At 43.4% G+C, this 12331-nt stretch overlaps 1 protein-coding gene across 3 annotated transcripts; it reads left to right on the top strand.

Annotated features, from left to right (window-relative positions):
* Positions 1 to 2230: 2230 nt before the first annotated feature.
* Positions 2231 to 11445, top strand: si:dkeyp-69b9.6 (Krueppel homolog 1). 3 transcript variants are annotated; one of them, XM_053432079.1, is made up of 4 exons: positions 2231 to 2687; positions 3124 to 3238; positions 5046 to 5698; positions 7811 to 11445. In XM_053432079.1, exons 3-4 carry the CDS (start codon positions 5479 to 5481, stop codon positions 10177 to 10179), a joined length of 2589 nt encoding a protein of 862 aa, XP_053288054.1. In that variant the 5' UTR covers positions 2231 to 2687; positions 3124 to 3238; positions 5046 to 5478; the 3' UTR covers positions 10180 to 11445. The 3 variants fall into 3 exon arrangements, with proteins under 3 accessions (XP_053288054.1, XP_053288056.1, XP_053288055.1); XM_053432081.1 differs by lacking the exons at positions 2231 to 2687; positions 3124 to 3238 and adding an exon at positions 3245 to 4096; XM_053432080.1 differs by lacking the exons at positions 2231 to 2687; positions 3124 to 3238 and having other exon boundaries at positions 3245 to 5698.
* Positions 11446 to 12331: the final 886 nt, after the last annotated feature.

Genomic DNA, 12331 nt, shown 5'->3' with positions numbered 1-12331 from the left:
AACAATATGTTAGATTTAGGCAGTTAATGCCGGCCGAGGATGCACCTTACACTGCAAAGACTGTAATATTTGTAATTTTCACATTTCACCAGCAGGAGGTTTGGTGGCTCCTCGGCTCTGAGACAAATATAGTCACCAAAGGTTTTAATCTTGAGTTTAATATGTTATAACACTTAACTACTACCTACACAGGAAGTGCAGCATATGTGGAGTTTACTGGAGAAGCAGAACAAAACTCTAATGGCTCTAATTCCTAACGGTTGTTCATGGCTGATAACCTGCCCACACAGTCCAACACCTGCCACCATTTACACACACTATATGAGCGGATGCAACATACATCTGCTGAAGTGAGAACCTGTTTTCCCGCAAATGATGCTCAGTTTATGAGCAGTCACATGCTGCAACTGAGAGAGAAAATATGAAAGAAGATTTTATTTCACAAACTACAAATGTGTGTGTGAGCGAATTCAGGCTTTCAGGGCGTTTGATTGTCCGGATCCAAATATTCTGTGTCCCACGTTGTTCAAGCACATGATTAGAATCTTAACCCAGGCATGATTAACCATCCTTTAAAAAATCAGGGAGATGAAATTATTCACGACTCTGTGATTTAATTGATTGCATTTTAATTCAGCCTGAGGTTTAAAAACTTCTTTCTCACAGCTTTAGAAGAACATAACTTATAATATGATAATTGTCAAACATAACATGGGACTGAATCACTATATTGATCCAACAATGGTGTTTGTTGATTTGCATCTGTTCACTTAAGCAGTTTTATTATGAATGAAGAACAACTGAGACCGCGAATGGTTCAGCAACGATTTTTCTATATGCATATATGCATCTCCATTAATAAATTTAAGAAACATTTAATGTAAAATCTCTGTTGTTATTTGTTCTCAGAACTATTAGTGTGTTTTAGTATCCTATGTCCTAAATATCAAGATAAAACAGTGAAGACAAAAAACTGGACAAAAGACTGGAAGTGGTGTAGATTTCCCTTTAATGACATCAAATGTACTTTTACTGTTGTTCTTATTGTGTATTCAAAATATGTCGGAGGTGCTTTCCCTTTCTTCACTTCATTTATTCAGTATAGATTTTATTCATATGTCTGTGAGGCTTACATCAACTCAGACTGACTTATTGGAAATAATATTCACACTAAGGGGGTCACACCCTGGATGTCTGGCATGTGACAGCACATCAACAAATGTTTCCTCCGCGAGCACACCCAGAGGATGCAGTTCATTATGCAGATGTTGCACATTCAACATGTACCTATAGGGCTGTGTATAGGGCTGTGGAAACGTTTGAAGATGTTTAGATGTTTGGCTCTGGCTGCTCCCACAATTCTGCAGGATGAGAATTAGACCAAACATACAACCAGAGTCATAAAGCAAAGACTAGAAGGAAAAGGATATATAAGATATATAAGAAGCAATATCACAAAAATATAAATGTCCCATTTTAAATAAAGGTCCTGCAGCTATATTGTTAATTAAATAAGAAATATGTAATCGTACATATTTAAAGCCGCTCGTAGAGTTGTTGGGTTGTTATTACAGATGCATTTATATGTCAGTAGCAGTTTACTAATGTGGGTTGAGAAAGAGAGTATTACTGTCATGTAGTTGAGTCTTTCAATGTAAAGTACATCATATTTTTTAAACCCACAATATATTTTTATGTAAATCATAATTTGCCAAGGAGCAAAACGCAACTTAGTTTGAATACCAGGAAAACTGGTTCTGTTGAAAAAGGCAAAGATTTGTCAAAGCAAATATAAATGTAAGGCATATGTGTCAAATGTGATTATAGAGTTAACTGATATTAACTTTTAAATGAATTAAATAGGTTTTGATTTATCCTCGCTTAACTACACTGTCATAAACTGAGCTGTATTGGTTATTATCGTATTGAGTGTTCCACCTCCATAAATATTATATGGCATCATGTGTTTCTGAGGACAAAATAAAAGATTGAGACATTTATTAAAAATGTTTCACTTGATATCTTGTATTTTTTCTTTCAAACTTATTTTATTTTTAACAGTTAGAGTTCGCATGTATAATTTCCTTAGAGCATCAAAGGGCCGCGGGGAATCAGCCACAACAGCCTGGAGAAAAGTCCTTAACCTCCCACAGAGACTGTTGTTTTGTGTTTTGTTGTGTTGTGTAGTGTCGTTGTGTTGGACTTGGTGCTGTGTGTGTGTATGTGTGTGAGTGTGAGTGTGAATGTGCACCATTACCGGACCCTCGTTTTAACCCAGCGTGCAACCAAACGGTGAATCCGTCGTGAGCCCCACAGCTGCTACCCGGAAATATTACAAGGGCCGGAAAGGACCAATGTTAAGGGAGCACACGTCACTCACTTTTACCCAAAAATATTGCCACCGAGCGTCCAAATCCCTCGCGGCCGTCGAAAGCTTCGGCCGAACAGCTCCCGCCGGTGCCGCCTGTCGAGATGAAGTGTCGAGGAGGAAGCTGCGGAGCCCGACGGCGTTGATTTCTGCGGTGGAAGCGCGCACCGAGCTCAGCATCACTGAAAATGGCTCTGGCTATCGACTGGAAAACAGCACGCAGAAATGGAAGCGGCGACTGCTAGCTAGGTGGCCAGCAGAAGAAGGCGTGACAGGCCTCATCCATCCGCAACCGTGCTCCCGCCACCGGAACGCGAAGGTAAACATTCCCCGCTAATAAAACTTTCGCAGATGTACGTGCTAGCGTGGGCGTCGCGATGTTAGCTGACGCCTGCGAGCTTTTAATGTCGCGGTTTCGGGTCGACGGCTAACGTTAGCAGCAGCAGCGGCAGCGGCAGCCGAGGCGGTTGTGTGCGGGGCTTGTGGACTGCGTGTGTGCGGCGCCAGGCTGCTAAACACGGGGAGACGGTGTGAATATGATACGAGGAGAAACCTCGAACTTTTGCATTCGAGCGCTTCCGATGTTTTTCCTTTTTCCCCCCCCCACGCGCAATGTTTATGTCTCAGGATGCCGCCTCAAGTGCGTCCGTTATTACTTGCGCCCCGGAACGCACTGCTAATGTTTACATTGTGCAGCGGAGTCGGGATTCACATGAGTGTTTTTTTTCAGCATGTTTTTCTGCCCTTCTTCGCAGGAATCGCTGATCTACGGTAACATGAGAAGCGGCCAAACACACGATAGATTCTCTCCCGCATCGGCCAGAGGAGCTCACTGCCCCCCAAGCTTCATCGCATCGATCAGAGGAAACGGTAAGATTTCCACGAGGTGAGCAATGCGAGATTCAAAAGTGAGTGATGCTACTGTAGCCAGTGCACTTCAAGGAGCATCATTCGGAGAATAACTATCCATCCCAACGGGCATCAAACAACTCGCAACTTAATGCAACAGTTAGACCTGCTCTCCTCGCCATTTTTTGCAGATGAAAAGTGGCTCTCTAGTTAAATAGCTTATATTTAACCTCTAAATATTGTTGGTAGTTGGTGTGAAATGAGTTATAATTCACCGTAACAGTTATTGCACATGAGAGAAGATCGGATTAGTATCTGAACAGGTAGCAACCATGCAGCAAAGTGCTATATATATAAATAAAAACGAACCATGAACTGTAATTAGCCTTCAGTATGGGCAGTTTGAATGGATTTAATTTAATATCTACTGTTAAATCATCCTCTTGACCCTTGGTAAGGTAATAAACAGCACATGACACTGTAATTATCCGCCATTATGCCCACTGCAAATAGTCCTTAGAAGACATCTATGAAACAAAAGAATAGAGATTTTCATTCTATGTCCACTGATTCTACGCTAAAAATGAAACTGATAGTTTAATAGTTGACTCAATATTGTACCGTGTTGAGCGTGTTGGTCTGTATTGTAATAAACTAAAAGTCAATAGTGAAACAGTCAAAGGTGCCTATATGGTGCACTTGAGGGTTCCAAAAAACATTTAACCTAAGCATCGTATGAACATAATTAACATTTTTTTGCTGGACAGGTTGACCCGCATTTGCTTCTCCCTGACGTCAAGTTAAACACTAATAACTAATGAATGTGTTTATGCTGAAATGGAAAACCTGGATAAGGGACTGACATTGTTCCAATTTGAGGTATGCAGAAATATGAGAAGGGAAGCTAGATGTTTCTAGTCTCTACCATTGTGATAATTGGTTCTGTCAAAATGTAAATCAGTAAAACTATAAAGGCCACAAAAATATATTTTAAAGAAAATTCAAGAGCCACGCTGCAATGTAGCCAGTCTCATTTTAACTTTATGTTATCTGAAACACAGATTTTAGTTTGAGAAGTGGTATTTAAACGGCTTGAAGTTGGCAATGGCATTTCTTTTTTATTTGCTTGTGTGGTTTTCTGTTATCACATAGTGTACAGTAGGAAAAGAGTGAACTTCCTTGAAGTAATAACTAGAAGTCATGCTATCAAATGTAGTGGTCAAATGCTTCAGGGATTCCACCGGTTTAAGTAGTGTGGGCATAATCCAAATAAGCAGCCACATACAGATACACCTGCAATTTACCAAAAGTGAAACCTCTGCTGTATAATGTGGTTTTTCATCCAACACTGCCATGCCTCATTGTGTTTTTCCTTAGTCTCATCCAATACATTTTTGGTAATGGCAGAATACAAGCACCGAAACCTGCCATTAAGAGCTATATGTATAAACAATAAGAATGTTGAAAATAACTTTTGCCTCCATAGTACTGATAAAAAAAGAATTGGCAACAGTTCTGATATCATGGTAAGTTGTTATAAAAGATTAAAATCTGAATTGCTAAGATTTGTATGTCTTCACCCAACGTAAATATATGTACTGGCTCACGACAATAAGAAATATGAGCCTGGCAAATAGCAGAACAGATCAAGTCATAAAAAACATTGTATATAAAATATTTGTAGTATGAAATTGAAAATATAAAATCCAATACAATCACTTATTAGACTCTAACCTGCTATTGAATGCATAGTAAGAAAAGTATTATGAATCATAGCACTGTTCCCCTCTATGACTGTCGTGTCTGTTTGAATTTTGTTTTCTTTCAGCTTTAAGAGCTTCTCCGCTGAACACGGATGAGGAAACTTGCATAAATGAAGGAAAATGTCAACGCTGTAACTCAAAGGCAACAAGAACTGCTTCTCAATAAAGCTATTCTAAGCAATTTTGAAATTAGGTGGAACTCGTCTACTTGTCAAAAAGACATTTTACCCTTTGATCATAAGCTCATCTTCCTGGCTACCCCACTCGTTTTGGAAGTAGAGTGCGGGCCGTGGATGATCAAGTGGGAGTAGCAGCACCAGAAGTAAACAATCTGGAGAAAGGAATTTTAGATTTAAAGTGACATTCGAGTAGTTCTGAAAAAGTAGCATAACTCAACCTTTGGGTAAAGTTTGTCGTTTCAACAGTCAGTTATCATTGTTGGCCGCTCCTATTGCTGGAGGTTTGGCCCCTGCACCCCCATGTGCCAGTGAGTGGGAAATGTTCCAATTTGGAAAGTATAATTTGGACATTATAGAGATGTTAAGTGGGCACCAGGCCCACCAGTTCAAAGGCCTTGGTTTAGATCGACAACTTCAGCATCAACAGCAAGTGCAACTTCACCAGCATCAACTCCAGCAGCAGCAGCAGCATCAGCAGGCTGAATCTTCTGGAGCCCTTCTGTCTGGACTTGGCTTGGGCCCCCTGCAGGGGTCTAGAGGTAACGCCTTTTCTGATTCTGCCTCCATTTTTGCCAAGATGAGTGCCCCTCCTCCCCCACCTTTACAACAACAGCCTTCTTCATCTCAAAGCTCTCGTTCAAAGTCAAGCAAGATGAGCAGCAGCAGCTCAAGCCATTCTTCAGTCTACCCACAGTTCTTGCGCTCTTTCCACCCGTCTGAGGCAGCACTAGCACAGGAGCAGTTACACCAAAGTGTAGGCCGCTTTGAGCACTTTGCTGGGGGAAGTAGCAGTAGTGGGAGTGCTGGGGGATTAGGAGGATTAGTAACATCAGCACCTCCACCCCCTCCTCCTCTGCATCCTGGCCTCTCTGTCCCCCAAGCATCACCTGGTCCCTCCTCCTCCTCTCCTTCTCCTTCAACCTCCGTGGCCACCTCTAATAACCCCTCCAGCAGCAGTGCAGTCAGCTCTTTGGGACACCAGTTAGTTGGAGCCCAGTCTGATGCACGGAGCCTTCACCAACAATTTAGTTGCATGTTAGCTGCTAATCAGTATTTCCTGTCTGGGGTCCCTGCTAATTCTAGTTTAGAGCAATTTCTTGTTCAACAGGGAACCCATAATCACTTAGGCATTGGTTTAAGTCAGACTGGTGGGGAGCCTAGCACTAGCCTCGCTCCGCCTCCTGCTTTGCATTCCTCTCACTTACATAGCCACTCTTCTAGCCAGCCACAGCACACACCACAGCAGCCTCCCCTGCAGCAGCAGCAGCTTCCACCTCACACCCTTTCTCACCCTCACTCTCATTCTCATCCTCACCACCCACTTCACCCCGGCCCCCAACCCTCATCACTCAGTGGCTTTGACTTTCAGGGCATCCCTGTACTTTCTTCAAATCAGATAGCTTCTCTAATGCAGCAGGAAGCAGGTTTGCCCCTCCATCTCCCCCTTCATTTATCCTTATGTAAGGACGATGGTAAAGGGGAAAGTACTGGAGGTGGAAGTAGTAGCAGTGGTAGCCACAGCAGTAGAAGAAAGAAAGCTATGGCTGGTTATTTGCCACAGAGAAAATCTGAAAACAATAGTAATAGCAGCAGCAGCCATGGGCACAGCAGCCACAGTAATCCCAGTGTTAGTAGTAATGGAGGACTAAGTCATGGTCAGCCACCAGCTTTAATTGGGAGTGGGGTTGGTATGTCAAATATGGGTGGAGACCCATCATCCCTGCTTGCTTCATCATCTTCATCCTCATCCGTAGTTTCTTCCTCCTCCTCCTCTGCACCCTCTTCCACTGCTGCCTCAGTACTGGTTACTAATGATTCTCACCATTCTAAATCTGATAACCAGAGCTTATTGCAGCCCAACCCCACAGAGTCAGACACAGAGCCCCTTTATAGCTGTGGGGAGTGTGCCAAAAGCTTTCCTCACCTTTCAAGCCTTCGCAGGCACTTACGCATGCATGAGCCAACTGCAGCAGGTTCTAACACTAGTACCAATACTGGGCCAAACCCTATTCACATTAAAGCACAGGATCAAACACAGTCTGACCCAAGCCTTCCCCATTCGACCCAAGAAACTATCCAACCCTCATCTAATTCTTGTTGTAGCCCAGACAAAGTATTCCATTGCCCTGATTGTAGCAAAGCCTTTAAGAAAAAAGGGCACCTCCTGCAACATGGAGTTTTACACTCTTCAGCCCGCCCATATGGCTGCTCCACGTGCTCTCGGGCTTTTAATCGTAGAGAGTCACTGACACGCCACGAGAAGATACATGAGGAAAAGCCTTTCCGATGTCCCGCCTGTGGCCGTGCCTTCCGTGAGAGCACATCTCTTCTCAACCATGCTGCCTCAGGCACCTGCGGCAAGCCCGGTAGGGGACCTAAACAACGGGGCAGCAAGACAGGAGCTGATGGTGAGGAGAGAGTTGGGGGAGGAGGCGGAGGAGGTAACGGAGGAGGGGGGACTTATCAGAGCAATAGAGGGGTTATTTATGGGAAAACTGAGGAAGAAGATGGTGTTATCATTGTGGGGGAAGGAGAACCAAAATCAGGTTTAGGATGTGATCTGTTTCAGTCTGGAAGGGGAGGGAATTCAAATGAAAGGGACAGAACAGATGGTAAATACCCCACTGACTACTCTCGGAATCGTTACACAGGCTACCATGATGACCACCGTTCTCAAGGTAATCCATCTCCATGCTACTCTGGTGCCTCCCCCTGTGGAAGTGGGATGCCAGGCCCAGCTCTGAGAAAGGCACCCTTGGCCCCAACACTGCATCCACATTCACAGAGCCACGGCCAGCACCACCATCCTCAGCAACAGCCCCACCTGCCCCTTTCTTCTCTACTGGATGACTCAGAGGATGATGTCACTAGCTCTGTCAATAATGCAATCTCTGCGATAACAGCAGCTAGTAACAGTGGAAATAGAGGGGATGATAGGGGAGACATCATAGGAGGTCTGCTGGGTGGTCTTGGTTTAGGTCCTTTGGGCTCACCTTCATCCACCTCTGGTATGGATAAGAATTTCAGAGGTGGTGGGAGCCAGGAGGCTATGAGCACTAACCCACAGAATCCTACTTCCAAACCAAAACGTCCGCGTAAACCCAGAGCTAAGAAAGATCCTGCAGCTGGTGGACAGCCCCCCAAACGTAGGCAGTACACCCCCAGAATGGGGCCCAGTGGGCTCCCACGCACTCACCTCTGCAGTGTCTGTGGTAAAGGATTTGCACGCCGTGAGACCTTACGCAGGCATGACCGCATCCATACTGGAGAAAAGCCCCATCACTGCACTGTTTGTGGAAAGTATTTCAGAGAAGCTTTTCACCTTAGCAAGCATCAAACAGTCCACTCTGGGGCAAAGAATTACAAATGCAGCATTTGTGGGAAAGAGTTTGGTTACTCCCAGAGCCTCAGGAGGCACAGCAAACTCCACCAGAAAGGGGAGCTGGAAGAGGTGCCCACAACACCAGCTCCGGAGAACCTTAACAGCTTTAACCCAAACCCTCAATGTAGCGTGGCCCAGGAAAGGAGCCAGAACCAAGCACCAAGCACCTCCTCCTATTACCCCTACTCTCAAGATGTCAAGCCTCAAGACACCAACCCCCAGCCTCCACCCCCACCCCAACCACAAGCCCCACCTCCACCTCGACTGTACACCTGTGCTATATGTTGGAAGTCTTTCCGCCATCATTTCCATCTGACTGCTCACCACCAGACGGTTCATGAAGGCGGGGGGGAAAAGCTCTTCTGCTGTGAGGTATGTGGGAAAGCATTTGCCTACTCCAATAGCCTCACAAGACACAGGCAGTCACAGCATGGGATGACCCGTGCTGAAACATCTAACCCTCAAGAAGGCAGTAGTTTGTCTGGAGACAACCGAGGTGGGAGTGATGTTAATCAGTCAACATCAGAGAGCGAGGCTGCCACCAATGTCCTGCTACAGCTGGCTCCTTCCGCAGAGGGTCATGGAGGACAGAGTCACAGTGTTGTGACTCATAGCCACCAACAGGCACCCCCACAACCTCCAGGTGGTTACTCCCCCCTCTTTTATGATGCTGCAGCAGCCCAGCCTTCAGCCTCTAATGCTCCATCTTATTCGCAGCCTCTGCCTCCAAACTCCACAATCATGCCCCCACACCATCCACATTCCCCAGCTGGGGTGAAAGGAGAGCACATATACCCAGCTGGATCCCGTAGCCGTACCCTTCACACCACAGCCCCGTTCCAGCCGCTTACGGAACTGCCCTCTACTGAACATCATCATCTGCATCACCATCATCATCACTCCCACCATCATCTCCATCATCAGTCAGACACCCAGTCCCACCAACACCTTGACTGCAGCAACCAGTTATCAAACGATGATATGAGACGATTCAAGAAGAAAAAAAAAAAGTCCGACAGGAGAGATTGGAGGGAAAATAAATGGGATTCCCAGGATTTAGTCAGATATGATGGAAGCAAAAAGAAGAGAAAGATAAGTTGTACAATAAGAGGGCAGTTGAATAAAAAGCAAGGCTCTCTTCGTTTGACAATTAGGCGTGGAGGAGGATCAGGTGGTGGTGGGTACAAGCTTGTCAACACTGGGGGGATGAAGGTGCAGATCCTGTCATCTCTCAAAGTCCCTGTGAAACGTTTTGGCTGTCCTATATGCCCCAATTCTGTGTTTTCCCGCAAAGCGGGACTTCTAGTCCACATGGCAGTTAAACATTCACAAAAAGTCTCGACCACTCAGGAGCGACTGAGCTGCACTGTATGTGGGAAGCAGTCTCACGGGCCTTTGGCGGCCTTTGTCCATCGGGCCTCCCATCGTGCTAAAGGGACTTTCTCCTGTCAACGCTGCTCTGCTCGCTTCTGGAATGCTACACTTCTCCACAGGCACAAGGTGTCCTGCCGCCGCAGGGCTAAAGGACTTCAGCGAGGTGATGATACGATGCTTAGGCTTTTAAAAAGACCAGGAGAGGGAGAGGCCTTCAAGGGTCAGGAGGAGATGCCACTCCTACAGGAACCATACAGATACTGAACCACTTAGCATCTGAATATTGGCATAAAAGAGGGATATTTCAGGTTTAAAATGGGAAGGTGAGAGAAAAAGGGACATGAAAAGGCATCCACTGCCTTGAGGAGAATACGCCTCGTGTCTCTGTTGACTGACATGTTTTCTGCTGACTTTTAGAATGAGTGTGTTAACAACTACTGTAGAGCATCCAATAAAATATCACCAGATATTCTTCCAGTTTATATTGGAAGATGTCTTTAAAGACGTGACTGTTTGCATAGGATCATTAACCCCTTAAGTGCATTGACACTATGCTTGGCTGACACTGTGCAGTTACTAGACAAGTTTAGTTGAAATGACCTGCTAATGTATCTATCTTTCCCATAACTAGAATCCCTGCTACATTTTGCTGTATGATAAACGTCTCTGCTGTGTACTCTGTCTTGGTGTTGTTCACGTAGAGGCTCTGAGGAATTTTTTTTAAATGTAAAGTGCATTTATTAGGAGTAGGGACATGGAGACAAAGACCTTTGTTGATAGTTTGTCAGTGCATGTTTGTTCTCTGGTCAAGTTTTTTGCTGAGGTTGTAAAATCACTCCTACAGTATGTGATGGTTTATTCAGTATATCCCCGAAAGTTTGTAGTGTAAAACTTGATTTAAAAGTTACTCTATATTCCCTAGTGATTTAATCACATATAGATAAAATGTCAAATTTGCTGGTAATTAGCATTACAAGGATCCCTCTCCTGCCAAAATGAAGAAACTTATTAACGCCTTGCTTATTATGTTCACTTTACTGCATTTATTTGAGATACTCCTAGCTTTTATACCAAGAGATTAAGAACTGGTTAAACAAGTGGACTGTAACACATGTTTATCTCATGTTATTTGTATGCTCTTTTTAGCAATGATTATTTCTACTGTACTTCACGGCGTGTTAAAGACATGGACCTATCATGATAGAAACAAAAGTAATATTCCATGTATTTGTGTGTAACCCAATCAGTTTTCATACCAATCTTATACTTAACCCCTTTTACCTTTTTACCTTTTTGCTGAGTTGCAATCATATTCTTACTGTCAAGCCTTGTTTTTTTTTCTTCTAAAGAAAAATAAGTTTTAAGTACATTTTGTCACTTTATTCACATATGAAATTGTCATACCCCTGTCAAGCCTTTGTTTTTTTTTCTTCTAAAGAAAATAATAGTTTTTAGTAGATTTCTATCACATTATTTACTGAGAAGTTAGTAGTTGATTATATTTCAGCAATGAATAAACCTTAAGTGTAATCATTTGTTTTCCTTTCTTTTCTGATTCAAAGTCACCTACTGCAATCTCCAGAATATGATACAAAACTGCTAGTCACCTAACACAAGTAAGATGTAACTGTTACCAAAGTCAGTATTGAAGTTTTAAATGCTACATATAGCTTAATGTCCTATGTGAATTTCATATCACTCTGTGGATTAAATGGATTTCAGGATGTAGTTGATATACTAATAAATTTCATTCAAGGCATCCCTGTTATTGGCCAGATTTCATCAAGATAATTTCACAATTTCCAATCATTTAGATTCACAATATTTCATATCACTGCTTGGGATAAATAACTCTGTACAAGTTCCCTCCTAGGCCCACAAGGTGGCAGTAAGCACCTCATCGTACTGTACTCTTGGCCTGGCGAGGCAGTCACATGGATTTTGCAATGACAGGGAGTAGAAGGGAGAGAGTGTGTATGAACTGTGTGACTGCTGCTGTTTACAACAGTAATGGCACAAAGCAAAAGCAATGCTTGAGCACCAGTGAGTAATTAATGCGCAGTTAAATTTAGCCACGCAAACAGCCTTGTGATTAAAGAATGATAGTCAAAACATGTCATTTTTCAATTGTATTTGAAAAGTATAAATTAATTGGATTAGAAAATCAGATTATTTGTTAGTCTAATCTCGCCCTGTGATTCCAATTCAGGGGTTTTATGATAGAGAGTACGGCTGCATTTTAGTATTTTAACCACAATGTTATGATTTAGTCAGACCCGCAAGTAACACGAGTTGTAAGATGTGTTGTAGTGATATTAAAGCCACAAGTGCGTGTTTCTGGTTTACACTCAGAAAATATGATTTATAGTTACAGCTGCTTGAGCAGGGTTGATAATTACAGTCTAATAAAAAATAA

The sequence above is a fragment of the Pleuronectes platessa genome, chromosome 10, assembly GCF_947347685.1.
Source record: "Pleuronectes platessa chromosome 10, fPlePla1.1, whole genome shotgun sequence".
Classification (NCBI taxonomy): domain Eukaryota; kingdom Metazoa; phylum Chordata; class Actinopteri; order Pleuronectiformes; family Pleuronectidae; genus Pleuronectes; species Pleuronectes platessa.
This window is presented reverse-complemented; position numbering and strand designations above follow the sequence as displayed.

Bases quoted from the DNA above. Each gene is read 5' to 3' on its own strand.
- si:dkeyp-69b9.6 (XM_053432079.1), top strand. From the start codon at position 5,479: ATGTTCCAATTTGGAAAGTATAATTTGGACATTATAGAGATGTTAAGT. The intron at 5,699-7,810 runs GTAACGCCTTTT...ATCGTTACACAG, and splicing joins CCCCCTGCAGGGGTCTAGAG to GCTACCATGATGACCACCGT.